Source organism: Plectropomus leopardus, chromosome 21 (assembly GCF_026936395.1).
Source record: "Plectropomus leopardus strain MGB_pleo_1.0 chromosome 21, ASM2693639v1, whole genome shotgun sequence".
Lineage (NCBI taxonomy): Eukaryota > Metazoa > Chordata > Actinopteri > Perciformes > Serranidae > Plectropomus > Plectropomus leopardus.
Window position 1 is genome coordinate 17,285,123 of NC_142196.1, and position 16,657 is coordinate 17,301,779.

The window sequence follows — 16,657 nt, forward strand, 5'->3', positions numbered from 1 at the left end:
GATATTACGCTGTCAGTTATTGTCTTGTTGAGCTTAGAGGGGATGCACACACCAAATGGGTCAAATATATGCTTTCAAGGTCACTGTAACCTTTTTTCTTTTTTTTAATGCACAAATACAAATAAACATACTCAAGTGGTATCAAATCCACCGAGACCTCAGAGATGTTTGAAGGAAAAAAACATCCTAAGCAAATCTTTTAACTTTAAATGATGTTTTTATTATTTCCACATGAAAGATTTTGTGGTGCAACCAACATCGTGATCAAATAAACACTAGAAAGTTAAAAATCTAAAGTCCTACAGAGAAGCTGCTAGTTAAGAACTGATGGGATGATGGAAATAAAGACAGAGCAAGACACTAAGGCATGGAGGACCTAGTAAATATGTATGGCTAAATGACCATACTATGGCCGTCAAAAGGTGCTGTAAACAGGTTTTTCAAATCTATGTGAAACAAAGGCTGTTTCAGTTCAAAAGCCCAAGAAACAAAACTGAGAAAGGAATTATTATTAATGCTCAGAAGACTGCTAGATGACTTTATAGTAAAAAAAAAAAAAAGAAATAATGAAGAATGTTTATGTAAGTGATTGCTAATCTTACACACAGTTACTATTGACTCCGTTTAGCTCTTGTTTACATTTCCTTTTAACAAAAAGAGCCCTGACATGAAAAAAAAGAATTTTGTAACTTTTTTTTATTCATGTCATCTTAAATCTTTGCTGATTCTTCACAGTGTAGGAGAACAGACACCTGTGGTAGGGTGAACTGAATAACAGGCTTGCATAGACGATTAAAGCCGTTCACATTATTTAAGTTTTTATTTAACATTTAAACGGCGCTGTCTTTGGAGTTTGGTTGGGGGTAATGCTGGTGGAGGGAGTGACTCGACTGGTGTAGTTGAGAGACAGCTAGGGAGGGACAAATGCAAGCTGTTTTACAGTATTTTCTTGAAATACCTGTGGTGCCAGTTTGTTAAACTCAGGCGCTCTTTTGATATCCCGTTTCCCTGCTTCTTTATTTGAGAAAAGTATCAAGCTTTTTCTTGATGTTGTCAAATGAGTCCTTTCCCATGTAGTCTGCTTGCCCTTGCTCCCATTTCTGCTTCCGTTCTTCTGAGGACATCTGAGGCTCGAGTGCTTGCGCAAAAGGAGCCTCGTTCGTACCCTGAGAAAAAATATAAACTAGTTAAAGAGCGAGGAAAGAGTAAATGAAAAAATATCACATAATTTGCGCTCACTGCTTTTTAAAAAGCATTGAACTTGCCATACGTAGCCTCTCCAAATTAATGGCTGAAGGCAAACACACACAAAAGAGGTAGAATAGCAATAGCATTAAACCATTCGCCAGCAAACTATTATTTACTGCTAAGCCATTACAAATCCTGCCATTGTCACCGTACCTGTGCACTTTCAAAAGTGACCGTGTCACTGTACCGGGACTTTATCAGATGAATAGAAGGACAGAAAAGAGGTATATCATCCAGAACCAGAGCAAAATAAAAAGGTAAACAGTGAAATAAAATAATGGTGAAAATAACATACAGTATGTGTCAGCAAAATACATGTATTCACATAAATATGATACAACCTATTTCCAAACATACAGTATTTTCCTGAATTAATCATGAAACACAGTTAACGATATTTGGTTTTACAGAGCTGGAAAACCAGGTAACCTTGGTCAGCGTGTGGATGATCAACAAAGTCGTCACACACTGCATAATCGACTATTAATTCTATTAATCTTCTTGCAATGTGCCGTATAAACGCAATGCCGTAAGTGATTTTGTGAAAGGGAAAATAAACAGTTCACCTCCACACATCCGGAGTAGAAAGGCTGGTCTCCGTATTGCTCCTGCAGCATGGGCACCACAGCGCTGGAGAACAGGGTCCACCACTCCACAAGGAAGGTGGGGTGTGCCGTGGCCTCCTGTGCACTTCCCGTCATCTGTTTGGATTTGGTGTCGAATGTGTAACTCCACGGCTTGGTCTTTCCCAGGAAGTGGACCACCTTGGCATTGCCACCATATCTGAAATGAGTAATAATGAGAATTAAAACGTAAAAACCCTAAATACCTTTATTGAAGATGCTTTTTTATGAATCGTAGCTACACAGGTGATTTTCATTTTTAATATCATAAAATTATCCCATTTAAAGCAGCTCTATTATCCCTTTTCCTCCAAATGAGCTCTGGTTCTTGAACCACTTCCCTTCAGGATTCTTGTTTTATCCAGGGAACCAGACCGCGTTTCTACCACTTTTGGGTGTAACCTTTGTAACCAAGTATCTCTCGTCAATGAAAGCCGTTGCACAATACAGAACGAATGTAAACAGTAGCAAAATGGCAGACAGCATCGGTTACCTGCAAGCTTTTTTTCTTTTATAACAGATATTTGTTTTTATCTGAAAAAATGTGCAAAGTCCAACTATTCATAACTATTCATGCACCCTCTTTTTTGGCCAATGTCTCTCTTAACGTCTCTGTTGTTGCGTGCTGCGAGAACCAACTTTCCGGACCAAATAATTTTAGGTCAAAGTGCTGCGAATACTTCAAAATTAGGTGCAGGAACCAGAACAGAACTGGTTCCATATTGGTGGAAAAGGGGTGGGTGTAACTTTGATGATCAGCTGATCAGCGTCCACTGTGGCTACAGCAATGAGCTAATGGCAAGGTACTTTTGAGTTTAAACTATTGTTTAGTATTTAGCTACAATGCCAAGTTACTGCAAAAGCAGCAGAAGTGGAAAAGAGTCAAAGTCAGCAAAGTGACTCATTAATATCCGTCATATAATGATATTACCACCCTTCATCCAAACACCAATTTATACGAGATATGTTTTAAAAACAGGAAAATATGTCTGACAAAAGGCGTATACAACAAAACGTATAATACGACATACACAACAACTACAAATACAACAAAAATGTAGGAACTTCAGCCGACAGAAATTTGCATTGTACATGTTGCAGCATGTTGCATTCCTAAGTACCGACCTGCAACACAGGTCGCTCTCATGGTCTGTGGGGAGTGGGACTGGACTCTCCACACACACACACACACACACACACACCCCCACACACACACACACACACACACACACACACACACACACACACACACACACACACACACACACACACACACACACACACACACACACACACACACACACACACACACACACACACACACACACACACACACACACACACCATTCTGCCACATCCCCTTTGATAATTCATGAACTGGTTGTTGGGAGGCATCGTTGCAGGAATGACAGGTGCGCTGTGTAAGGTAGTGCATGAATACATGTGGATCCATGCATATATGTGGTCGCAGCTATTGATACTATGTGCCATGTATGATATAAATAATTATGACAAAATTAAAGGGATAATTTTTTCAACCAGCGTTGTATCCTAACAGCATGTGTAGAATTTGTAAATGAACTGTGCTAAACTTCCCTCCAGTTAACCATAGATTGTCCTGTTTCCCCGCCAGTCGAATTGGCTCTCAGGCTGTTGCTCAAAGTATAGACTGTACCGCCGCATTTTCATATTGTCCGCCACCCATGCCATCACCACTGACACAAGGATTATAAAAGTGGATCAAGAGGCAGACCTGACCCTCTGTTTCTCTCTCAAACTCAGACCAAACTCCAATCAAACTGCGGATCAAATAAAAACCAAGATTATGTAACTGCGCTGCCTATTTCTTCACTAAAATGTTTTCAGAAACATTTCAATGCTCTGTTAGTTATAGTAATGAGTTTGTGAATAGAAAGGCCATACTGTTTGTCCATCTGTCTGCTGCAGGGACAGACTAGTTTTCTGAAAAGATGATGTTTCCAGCGGTGAAATGCTTCTTTAAACAAGGTTTTAGCAAAGTGCTGCTGTCCTGGTTCATATCGCAACATTAAACAAACAATCATTTTAAAATAAGATACAAGGCTGTAGATTGTGTTGTTGTGGTATTAGCTGGTTTATACTGGACTACACTGTAGTAGTGGTTTTAGTGCAAACCCTGCCAACCCCTGGAGATATGGACTACTTCTCAGTATTGGCAAACTGCACATGAGCATAAATAAACCTGAATCTGGCCCTGGGGGGTTTGTTTTGTTGTGTTTGCCAGACTGCTTAAGCACCACTATTGCTGACAGCCAACAACAAGTAAATACATGTTTATCACCCTCCTTATCCCGATTTGGTTGCCAGGGAATGCCGAACCTAAGAGCTTGTTGATGGGGTTTGTTTCTATGACGGAGAAAGGTTTAGCCACAGAGGGGCAGTGAGGATGGGAGGGGGAGCTTAAGACGGAGTGCACAATGACTTGTCCTAAAGGCAAACATAAAAGGTCTTTAAATATCCACTCTATTTTAGGATTTGGTTCAGCTGTTGGGAGCTCAGGGTGGATATCCAACCCAGCGCCGGGGCCTGCTGGGGGGATGCTCCGGCAGAGCCACTGGAATCTCGCTGCTCATCTCGCTCGTAACCTGATGTCGTCACGATGTGACTACACGTTCATGTGATCGAGTGTCTGCTTACAAACTGGCCCTCCACCTGATACCCCATGATTTCAGTCACATTGACAGACTCTGCTGTAGTATAGTACGACTTTCTTTTGAAAGCACGTACTGTATCAACACCCAAACATCTCCAGCTACTGTGTGATATATATCTATATATATTTCTTTTTGGAAACATACCCTTAGTAGACAGACACTTACTGCTTGAAGGCTGGAAGGTAAGTGTAGATGGCTATGCTGCTGAGGTTGTAGATGAAGGGGAGGTGTTTTGATATGTCAGCTGTTGCCCAGTCGCTGAAGAAACCATTCAAAACACCTTGGTCTCCTCCTGCAAAAGAAAGGGGGGGGGGGTCAACATATGACAGTATATTAAAAACATATTGTGCTTATTAGGTATAACATGTGTATCTCTTGTACTATAACTTTCAGAAAAATAACTTTCTCATGTTTGCTGAAATTGCCACTACATCCACACCTTAGTGCATAAGACAGGGTACCTGTGAATGAAAACTGTGGTCCTCCTCCTGTGCTAGAAGTGTCTGAACGCAACTGTTATTTGTGTCATTTAGGAGTTCACAGATTACTGGCCTGGCTGAAATTTCTTAAAACGTGCATATTACAGTCAAACAACACCAGAGAGGGCAATACATGCAAATAAAATATCAGCATGGGAGGAACATTTACTATGTAAAACCTCAGGGAGTTATTTTTATACACTTATTTTATTTTTAATTTAACGATTTAAAAAAAAAAAAGTTGCAAGGAACTTTCTGTACGATGTTGAAAGATTAAGTGTTGATTAAATATTGCTAAAAGAATTTAAATAAATCACTGCTCTTGACTTGAGACTGGCTCCAAAAAAGAGTAAATCCCCACAGAGCCCCATGTTAAAATGCCCAACTTTACAGCAAAAATAAATATTGTTTACAGCCTGGGAAAAAAAACATTTCTGATCTCTCTAGCTAATTTAAACATTTATGACAACTGTACAGGGGGTGAACTATTTTGCAACTTATCAACATACATTTTATTAAGGCTTAAGAAAAAAGATACTTAAGGCTTTGAGTGACACTATGGGCAGTCAGCTGCATCCCTCGCTCCTCCACTGAACCATCGTCTCACCAAAATGTGGTCACTTCTGGCTCCAAAATACAAAAATGGCGACAGCCAAAATGCAAAACTCGAGGCTCCAAAACAGTAGTTTACCAACCAAAAGGGTGGCTGTAGCAACGTCCATTGATTAAATATGAATCAAGCTTCTGTTAGTGCATTGCCTATTTCTCAGCTCAAATGTTTTCAGAAACATATTTCAGTGTTAATGTTCAGCTGTAAAATTATAACGTTTTTGACGCATTCACCGTGTTAAACACGTTGAGCTGAAACTAAGCAGCTCACTTTAAAGCTAAACAGTACACTAAAATATGTTTCTGTAAACAGTAAAAATTATCACCCAACTTCTATTTAGAATTTATGTTAACAAACATGATTTATATGAAATTATACCAAACTTTTGACAGAAAAAATAAATAGAAATTATAAATCATATTCAATATTGTAAAGATTAATTTTGAGGAAGTATCACATACTGGTATATGTTAAAATTCTTAAATGAGTTTTTTTTTATTATTATTATTTTATTTTTTCAGTGGCAGCAAATAATCACATATGTGGTCCTCCTGGGTCAAATTGACCTGGTCTGGTTTCACTGTTTATGAAACAGTAAAGTATAAATTATTACCCAATTCTATTTCAAATCTTCTTAGCTAACTTCATTACTAAGACAAAGAAAAAAAATACACTTCTATTTGGAATTTAGGGTCCAAAAAAAAGGAATTATTTCCACTTTAGTAAGGATTAGAGAAACATATGCTGATGGATTAACACAGATTGGTATATATCAAAGTTTAGCCAGAAAATTGTTTTGATCCTGTTGTCCTATAAAGGGCCAAAACGGAGTCTGATTTCACACTTTACAATGCAATGCTGCTTTCTGTAATTCAATGATTCTGTATCACACCTTCTTACCCATCTTTATTTTAACTCATTATCACTAGCTTTACACTTCTTTTTGGAATTTGTGGTCAACAGACCTCATTTACATAAAATTATACTACTTGTTTTTGAATAAAATATGCATGACGTGTTATTTTGAATTATCACAGACTTGTGTATGTGATTTTATCTGTGATTATCACAGACTAGTATATTAGAAAAAAATTGCCTGGGCAGTTGGGGCAAAATTGAATGCAAAAGCAAAACAATTGCATTTACAAAAAAATACATACTAAAAACAAAACAAAACAAGATAATAGTTTCATCTGTTGCAAGTGGTGCAGTTGGGCACACCACAAGGTGGTAGCCACTATGTTTGTAGATGTGTGTGTGTGTGTGAGTGTGTGTTTACATGTGATTTTAAAATCATATCAGAAGCACAAGTGTTATCTATAACTCAGTTGGACCACTTATAGGGCTGCTGTATCAGTGTGTGCATATATGTGTGTGTGTGTGTGTGTGTGTGTGTGTGTGTGTGTGTGTGTGTGTGTGTGTGTGTGTGTGTGTGTGTGTGTGTCAAATTGACCCAGGAGGTTCACAGATGCTATACTTGCTGTTTGACTATTGTGACACTTAAAGAAAATATGATCAAGTTATTTTTAGTTAATAACTGTAGCTTCAAACTCTGAAATCAATTAGAGTTAGTCAGAAATATCCACAAAGCTTTAACAGTTTAATATCTCTATCTGGATCCATAAAAAAACAGGATGTACATTTAATGGTTACGCACGTTACGCAAGACAGCAACGCAGTGACATCACAACTGGGACATTTGCTTTTTATTTGCCTCCCAAAGATTATAGGTCACATCAGATTTGGGGTCTCTAATGAAGCTTGTTCTTGTTAAGGATCCCAGTGAGCAGCACCATGTTTTGATCTCACTATAAATGGTATTTTGAAGAAAGTGTTTTCAGGGATGGAAAATTTCATTTATCTTCAGGTCAAAGGAGAGAATAGCTGCGCTTTTTGTCTAATTTATTTGCATTAGCAGCGTGAACATGCTGTGATGAAGTCTGTTATGGAGGCATAACAGCTCATTTAGCTTACAAAGTGCTTTGACAGGTTTAACGTATGACTGGATAGCTTCTTTGAAAGAGGAAAAACTGTGTGAGAGTTCAGTCAAATGATCTGCACACCTGTGACAGCCAGATTAATTAGTCTTTCCGCTTACGCTCTATATTAGTCAGCAGTCTGCTGAGATCAGTCCAGACAAGCTGTTGGAGAAATGTTCCCAGAAATTCAGAGCACAGAGATGGATTTCCTTCATTTACAAATTACTGGCGTCATTTGAAATAAAATTATCTGACTTGCTAGAAGGAATGGGCAGATGTGAACACATTTCCCTCACTGGCTATAATCCCTGGGTTTCCAATACCAGATCGTATGAAGGAATGCATGAGCAGGGTAAATTTATCGTGATCACAGTAGCTACACAGAGCATTTAAGAGACAGGCTGTACATGTCTGTCACGTGTGCATTACTGTCACCCTACTCTACCCTGAAGGCAAAATATCAAAGATCAGTGTGTTGTTGAAGGGCCCAGGGGGTATATATAGGAGGGCTGGGTTCTTTGGCTAATCCACCACAGCGCTGAGGATTTATTCATCTCATACTTAACAAGATTGATGGCCTGCTATTTGCTCACTGACCTCCAAAACTCCACTCAGTTCAAAGTCAAAATCTGCGTGTCAGCGTGCCATTAGGACGCAGTATCAAAGCCTGTTAGCAGGCAGCACTGCTAGCTTGATTGCTCTGTTCTGCCCTGAAATCTCTCATTTTATTTGCAATCAATGGGGATATAAAACCCAATTTCTCACATGTACACATAGTAACTTTCCACATCAAATGTATGAATGTGTTGTATAACATGTTGTCTTCTAACTTCATCACCAAATGCAATATTAAAGGGACAGTGCTTTCCAAAATACATATTTTTCCTCTTACCTATGGTGTTATGGGTCCACACTGTTTTGGTGTGAGTTGCAGAGCATTGGAGATATCGGCCGTAGAGAAGTCTGCCTTCTCTCTAACATAATGGAGCTAGACGGCACTAGCATATTTGAAAAACTTAACCGCAGTATCTCTTTTCAGAAATCACGACCCAGTTTCTCAAAAATAATCCACAGACCTTGTTGTTAGCAGTTTCATTAACAACTATTTCTTTTCTACTGAACTATATCACAGCGCAGAAAGAAAGTATGCATCTACTCAAGCAGCGCAAAATGTAAACATTAATGGCGTCCTCCTCAGTTGAGCAAGCTAGCTCAGTGGTGCGAGGTGAGCTAACAGTGCCATCTAGTTCAATGACAACCGAAAAAAGGTCAGACATCTCTGGGCCGATATCTCCAACACTTGGCATCTCAAACCGAAACAATCAAGATTGATAAACAGCACTACAGGTAAGAGGGCAAATATGCTTTTACATTTTAAGTGAACTGTCCCTTTAAAAACCTCAACAAGATAAGTGAAATCCACTAAAAGTGAATATTGTGGCAAAGCTTGTACAACCTCTTTATTTAAAATCTAGAGAAGTCCAACATTTGCTCTCTTAAGTTTTGCGTTGGTTGCTCTGTAGCAGCTAAATGCTCCACTATGTTCACCTGCTAGTTGCCAGCGTTGTCCATCTGTCATGGTGCTGGGCTGGTAAATACACAATAGGTTTATCAGAGCCTTTTTTCGCTGAAAATATCTACTTGCTTTGTCTGGAAACACTGATGAGAGCAGTGAGACCAAAGAAAAATAAGCTGCCAGCCACAAAATAAAAACAATGAACTGAAAGATGCTAAAATGCTCCACAGAGCTGAGGAGAACTGTTGAGTCTGGGGATTTTTTTTCCCCCAAAGTGAGGTATCTGAATTGAAACGTAGGTATTGTATCTTGCACTTGTTTTGAAATTTACAAGGATCCCCAAACTTATTCATGACTGCTCAACTTTAAATAATACAGCTAGACACAAGTATTTAAAGTGTTTTGTCTGTGTGTGTGCTGGAAACTTGAATTAACATTGCCCTCTGGGTTAACTCTCATTTTAAAGTTTGCTCTTGAGTTGCCTCTGCTCACAGGGGCCCGACTGGAGGGCTGGACAGCCACTCGCCCTTGCTCAATTTGGCTAATTTAGAACTTGGGCAGCCCTTGTCATGGCGGTGGCTTATATAAACACAGAACTCAGGACAGTTTGGGGTCCAAGGAGACAATTGACGTTAAGTAGGTCAGTTACACGTCAAGTATACAACCAGATCTGAATTGAGCTTTTTGTTTCAGTGAACATCTCCTCGGTTACATCACCAAATCTGAAACTGGCCAGCCAGAATACTGAATTTTGAAGCCAAGCAACAAGACACAAGCTCATTGACTATTCATGCCGCATTGCTTCACCTTGCTGCCATACAGCAAGTTATTGGGCTGACAGTGGCACACCATGAGATGTTGGCATTTAATAGAAGTTTGACATGTAGCTCTCAAAAAGCACAGGACTGTACAGTCTGCGAAACCGCAGACTGCTGCAGTTTAAAATAACACACATAGCTGCTGTTTGTCCGAGCCCACAACCTCCACTGGGGATTTCAAACTTAATATGGGGCTGAGTGTCTTCATTTTGAGGGGATGAGCAGAGCTCAGCAAGAATGTGCATCTAACTCTGCCAGTTTGTCTTGGCAGCAGACAACACTGGAGCCACAGATGCAGAGATAGCGCCTCCGGGTTCAACCACTGAAATTATTTTCCTGTTGTCTTTCCTCAGCAATTTTTCAATATCAACCATGACCAGCAAAGAGCCATCCTGCAAACGTACATCATGTATTCCTTATGGCAGAGTGGGACTGAAATGCTAAAGGTCAAAGCTACTTCAACTCATGCCCCAGTGCACATGAAAAGACCATCCATGTCTATAAATAAGACAGCTTTACTCATTAGCATGCCATCAGGCATACGGACACTAACATCCCATTGAAATATTGAGAATAAAATACAAAAAAATGACACTAAAAATTGCAAGAATCTATATGACAAGTAGGCATCTTCCCTATTAAAAAAAAACCAACAACAACAAAAACGAGGACAACAATGTCTTTTGTGATGGGAAAATTCTGCCAACAAACACTTGTGGCAGCCAGAATGAGACGGCACTTGAAAGCTTTGGCCAGTATTAAGCAAACTAATTGGTTTTTCCAGTGAACTTTGGTTGGTGGAATCTCTTTCACAGTATCACAAGGAAAACAGCTTGTCATTTAATCTTTAAAAGGTTCACTGCTACGAACAAGGACAAGACCCGGCTCTTGCAAGCCTTACTGTAAGTTACATCCTGATTTGTTTATCCCACAAGCATTTCCTTTGTTTAGTGGCATTTAAGGTCACAGCAACTTGAGAAAACGTTTGATTAGAGCTCAACTGCTATACAGGCAGGTCACTTAGTAGCTTTTTCCATGAAACTTCATGTCATCATCATGTAACCTAAGTATGAAACTATGAAACGTAATGTAATTATGACTGTGATATGTGGTCAAAAGCTCTAAAAAAACCTAAGCTAGTACCTGAACCTTGAGTTGGGACCATTTTTTTTTAAAACCCAGTGATGGCATTACCTTATTTGTTGGCTGAATAATACAGCAGAAAAATGCTCAAGAAATATTCAGAATAATTTTGATTGTTGGGAAACAAACAAGCTCGTCAGAAAGAAGCTACTTATGAACAACAGGCTCATGCTCGTGACAGTGCGAGATGTAAACACTAGTGGCGTCCTCCTCGGCTGAGCTGTAATTTGAGATATCTCAGTGGTGCTAGGTCAACTAACAATGGCTGCATGTTTTCCTCTGCGCGGTGATACGGTTGGCAGGTGAAGTTTGTTAAAAAAATAGCTCCTACATCAAACTGCTCACAACAAGGTCTGTGGATTATATTAGTCGTGATTTTTGGAAAGAGACATCGCCGTGCGTTTTCCAATTTTTTTTTGTTGACGTTTTAATCTCCACGAGCCGAGTGCCATCTAGCTCCATTATATTCAAGAGAAGTCAGACATCTCTACAGCTGATATCTCCGACATTATCACACTAACATCAGAACAATCTAGATTAATAAATAGCACTACAGGTAAGTGGAAAATATGTATTTTTTTAATTTGGGGGTAACTGTCTCTTTAATATTATGTACTTACAGATGTCCGTCTTAATAATATAAGTTTAGTCTCTAGTTAAAAAGAAAATGGAAAAACATATATATATTATATTATTCATATTATTCATATTAAAAACCTCTCTGCAGTTAAAGTTAACATTAATAGACGCAGTATACTCTCAGCGATGAAAACAGTAATCTATTAATACATGTATAAAATTTCAAAATATGTAAAATCTAGTTGTGAGTGATCAGGTATCAGGTTTTGGTTTTACATTTGCTAATATCTGAAATATCTGCTATCACAGCACTGTACAAAAGTTCTTAGCTAGTGTAAAAAAGAGGTATGTGAGGCTCAACTGCAGTGAAGTAACTGTATACTTTAGCAAGTCCAAGTTTTTAAAAGGTTGATAACAAAGCTTACTGTGAATGAATGTTCTGTCAGAAGTGGAAATGGCTGAGTCATGTTGGGATTCAGGCTGTTTCATATAATGTTCAAAAACTGCTGTAACTTTTTTTCCTGAATAACCAAGTTGGTGAACCTGCAGCATTTGAGAACCACAGCGCCCTGCAGGTATGGGTCTATGATCTTTTCAGCTGCTCAGTAAACCTGATATGGAGCCAAAACGATGACCACAATTCAGTTACAGTACGCCTCACAGGAGAAGAACTTCTGAATGTCAACTAGTGCTCTGTGCAAAGCACGGCCTCTCAAATTTAACTTCCACCCCTCCCCAGTGAGCCCCTGAGAATAACTCAGCAGAGCTAGACAGGCTGTGACAGGAGCGCCTTGTGTCCGCGCAGTAGGCTTGATAAAGGCCTTACTTAGAGCAAAAGATAAACAAGCTCGGTTTAACATCATGTTACCAAGAACTCAATGTTACTCAAAGCTGGTCAACGCCTTAATGTTTGAGTATGACTGAAAAAAGATCGCTGGCACCTCAAACTTAGTGGTGGTAAACCAGAAATGTCTATTTTGAATGAAACTTGTAAATGGCACAAATACATTTTATCCAACATGAACACGTAGCGATAATGGGTATACTGAGTTACACGAATAGCTGGAAATACATTTATTTGCTTTCTGTCAAAGATAAGATTAAGCGCGCTCTTATTTCGAATATGTACGTTAATTATGAAGCGACAGCCAGATGACGGTTAGTTTAGCACAGCATAAAGACTGGAAAGTGGGGGACATTGGTAACGTGGCTCATCCCAAGGTTCAAAACCATCCAATGAGCACATGTAAAGCTCATCAACCTTTTCAGGTTGTATTTTTTTTTCTTTAATTTAAACAAATCTAACATGTCAAAAAAACAAGCTCCTTGGTTTTATTTGATGGTACATGTTGTGCTAGTATCGATTTTTCATCCAAGTCTTGGCCAGAAAGTAAAAAAAGTGTTGTTTTTTTTAAATGTTAAACTATTTCTTTAGGGAATTTAGAGATGCAACATTATGATTATTGAGCATTTTCAAAAATGCTTCAGTCTATAAAATGTCAAAAATTCCAAGTCCATGTCCTCAAATTACTTGTCAGTCTAAAAACCACACAATCACTTAAAATAATATTTAAAATATACAGCTTTAGAATATGTTTATCAACTTACCGTCAAAGCTGCCGTGTTCTGTGCAATACTGAAGCAGTTTGCCGTAAGTCTCCATAGAAGGACGGAAAACAAACACACCGGAGTTGAAGCAGTCAGGCCAGCCAGGGTCGGGAGCAGCTGACAATTCTTCTCTGTCAAACAGCTCATCTATATTTGAAAGCACCTAGGATGCAGACAAACAAATATAGACAGTAGATAAATAGTTACAGTCTAACATCTTCGGGGTTTTTTTGCGGAGGCAAAATGCTCACCAGTGTGTCTGCATCCATGAAAACACATTTGGAGTAATGTGTGAGGGTCCAGCAGTGGAGTTTGGTGAAGGTGACGCCCAGGTCAGGCCTCTTCATCATGGCCAGGTGCGCCGTGTCGCCGCTGTCCAGGACGTCCACCAGCCTAACCTCATCGTAGATCCGTTTCAGCACGGTCCTAATGATTTAAAATAGTGAAGAATGAATCAGCATCAACAATACAGGTGGAAAACACTGATATTATTTCTGGCTTGGACACACAGAAGGTAATCATGTCGTGTGTGTGATCTGCAGGTGATTTAGGTTGTTAAGCTATTGAATCTTTTTAGCCAGAACGTTTCTTGATGATTAGTTAAAGCATCCACTTGTAAGCTTTTCAATAAAATTTTTTTTTTAAAAAATAGACCATTTTCCTGTTGTCAGTCCTTTGTTTTTCAAAAATTACTACGACTGACAGGCTGGACAAGAATGCTATCAGCTGTGATATAGAAATGTTGCACCACTGGCTGGAGGTTTGGTTTCTTACTGGCAAGGCTCTGACATCTGTGGACCAATGAGTGCCACCAGTTTCCTGGATGTATTGTGGTTGCGGAGGGACTTGCCCAAAACCATGGCACCCCGAGCATAGCTGTCATTGGTAGCCAACGTCACAAAAGCCTGGTCTGTAGAAGAAAGAAAATTAAACAACAAAACTGATTACACTCAAAAGTAATTGATTGTTATCACATATATAAAACATTTTTAAAACATTATATTCAACATTACATTTTTTACAGATGAGAAAGTAATGTTTGGACACTTCTTTGATGGCAGACTTCTCTAATCTTAGAAAACCATATCCTGATTGATCATCTGGGGTTTTTTTCTCTATTTTGAATACTCTTTGACTAAATTCCCCCAAATATCTTACCAAATTCAGCAAACAGGTTTAAGGGCCAAAGAGCAATATGCAAGGCTTTAAGACATTTTGGCTTTAAATGTTTTTTTCTGCAATTTAACTATCTTGTCACTATTTTGCAAATATCTTGACATTAAGTCTTATCTTTCATGTTTGGCCAGCAGGAATGTAAAGCAAGACGCCTGTTGAAACACGTAAAAACATCAGGCAAATTAACATTCCCATCAGTCCATAGGTTTCAAACACAACCGGCATTTCAAATACCTGAAAACAACTTGAAATACCCCACACCACGGCTCTGCCTTAAGGGGAGATTTCTTACTTGCTTCAAGAAAACTAAGACTTTCCTACCAACTACCCAATTAAATGTCTTGTTAAGGTGAATTTTATTTGCAGTGTGGTGCCTACTCTGCAACACCACCTCTGACGGCCTAGAGGAAAATCTGTCATCTACCTGCCAACTCAGGTCTGAGAACAATGACTCGCCTGTGAGAGAACATATAAAGTGGGGACGATGAAATCAACCAGGCAGCTCGGGACTTAGTGTCACTGTAGCATGCGGGCCAGCATGAATCCCACTTGGATTGTATATCAGCCTCTTGATACTGTACTTCCAATAATGGGCAAAGAAAGCAAGACAGTCAGTACAGTATGTATAAAATGTTAACGGTGGTACAGAGTGCAGTGTTTCCCATCTGAGATGCCAGGAAAAGTTGCTCAGTCTCACTGGCTGCAAACAGGGACACACCCCCTGTTCCTCACACCCCTTTTTCAATTGGTACAAACAGTGCTGTAGTATTCATGCACGCAACATACAATGAAGTTCAACTAATGCAGTGAAAAGGTAGTTTAAGTGGTCTGTAACAAAAAAAAGTCAGCTTTTATCAAACCAACACAACTCAGTTCAAAATTTTGTTCCATAACAAAACTCCTCTGACATGATTTTGACATCAGATGATTTGCAACCACTAGACTTCATAGTGATGTTTGTTCAGAGAGATTAATCTCATCTGTCACTGGATTTACATGAATGCTTCTGACTGCACTGAATGCAGAAAAATCCAAAAAAAAAAAAAAAAAAGGTGTCCATGTCCCAACCTCAGGCTGCAAAATCACAACTTGTACTTTCTCAAGTAACATTACATCAAAAGTGGGAGTTGGGGAATCATGACAAAGTGGCTCAGCGTTTCTAAAACTAAGGCGCAGGGACCTGAAAGGGGTCTACTTGCTAAATTGTTTTATTTTGCCGTTATGTCTCATTAAAAGATGTCAACAAGAGACATACCTTTACAGGAATTTCACTTGGAAAACTGTTCTTAGACATATAACAAGGGTTTATAAACTTTTATGTTTTTAGTTAACATGACACAGCCTGTGAACCACTCAGTCACACTCGCACTGTCGCTTTTGGCTTTAAAACAGGCTATGCTAACCATGTTGCAGCTATGGCCGACAGCAGTCAGCTGGTCACTACAATAAACAGCAAAACACAGATGGATACACCATGTACTTTTACGCGTTGGGCCTTGAAAAACTCTCCCAGCTTCAAGGAGACTGCTGCCAAACAAACATTGTAACCAAACAGGCAACTTTAACGACCGACAGCCATTTTCACATTAACAACGCACTGATATTAAACTGCAAAAGTTCACGAGACGTTTGAAACTTCACAAACAAGTTTTAGCCTGAAGGAAACGAGTGCGCAATTTCTCGGTTAAAAAAAAGGTTAAAATGTTACATACCAGCCATGACTGAAGAAGTCGAAGCTACTTTGTAGCCTGGACTCGGACACACGGCAGCTTTGCGTGGAGAGGAAAGGACTGACTACATCCACAGAGGTGGATTTATACCAGCGTGACAGTAGCCAGTCACGTGACGGTGTCCACACACCCACCTGCTCCCAACACGAGCCTCCACACCCCCCGGCAGTTCAGGGAGTTCAACTATCCGCAGCTTTACAAAGTGTTCAGTGTCAATGTAAACGCACAGGTTAGTTTAAATATCCTGAAGAGACTTTTTGTACTCGTGCAAAACTTGTATTTTGTTTACAAGTGGTTTCAAGGGGGGGAAAAAGTGAAAACTTATCTTGAGTCAGATTTAGTTTCACATTCTGGGTTCATCACTCTGCAGCCTTGACCTTTGAAACAACCATCATGTTGCTCCCTTGGCTGGTATCAACTTTATTCTTGATGACAATGTGGAGATGGTGATGATG

The 16,657-nt window shown here is 39.4% G+C and overlaps 1 protein-coding gene across 2 annotated transcripts; it reads right to left on the reverse strand.

Annotated features, from left to right (window-relative positions):
* Window positions 1-197: 197 nt before the first annotated feature.
* Window positions 198-16,343, reverse strand: LOC121960918 (glycogenin-1-like). Of its 2 annotated transcripts, XM_042510813.2 has the most exons (8): window positions 16,185-16,343; window positions 14,071-14,206; window positions 13,548-13,722; window positions 13,297-13,459; window positions 4,730-4,856; window positions 1,815-2,031; window positions 1,402-1,440; window positions 198-1,166 (listed from the first exon to the last, which is right to left on the reverse strand). In XM_042510813.2, exons 1-8 carry the CDS (start codon window positions 16,189-16,191, stop codon window positions 1,017-1,019), a joined length of 1,014 nt encoding a protein of 337 aa, XP_042366747.1. In that variant the 5' UTR covers window positions 16,192-16,343; the 3' UTR covers window positions 198-1,016. The 2 variants fall into 2 exon arrangements, with proteins under 2 accessions (XP_042366747.1, XP_042366748.1); XM_042510814.2 differs by lacking the exon at window positions 1,402-1,440.
* Window positions 16,344-16,657: the final 314 nt, after the last annotated feature.

Coding starts and splice junctions, on each gene's coding strand:
- LOC121960918 (XM_042510813.2), bottom strand. Junction 4,857..13,296: donor AGAACACGGCAGCTTTGACG/GTAAGTTGATAA, acceptor TTTCTTTTGCAG/GAGGAGACCAAGGTGTTTTG. Junction 1,441..1,814: donor TCTACTCCGGATGTGTGGAG/GTGAACTGTTTA, acceptor CATCTGATAAAG/TCCCGGTACAGTGACACGGT.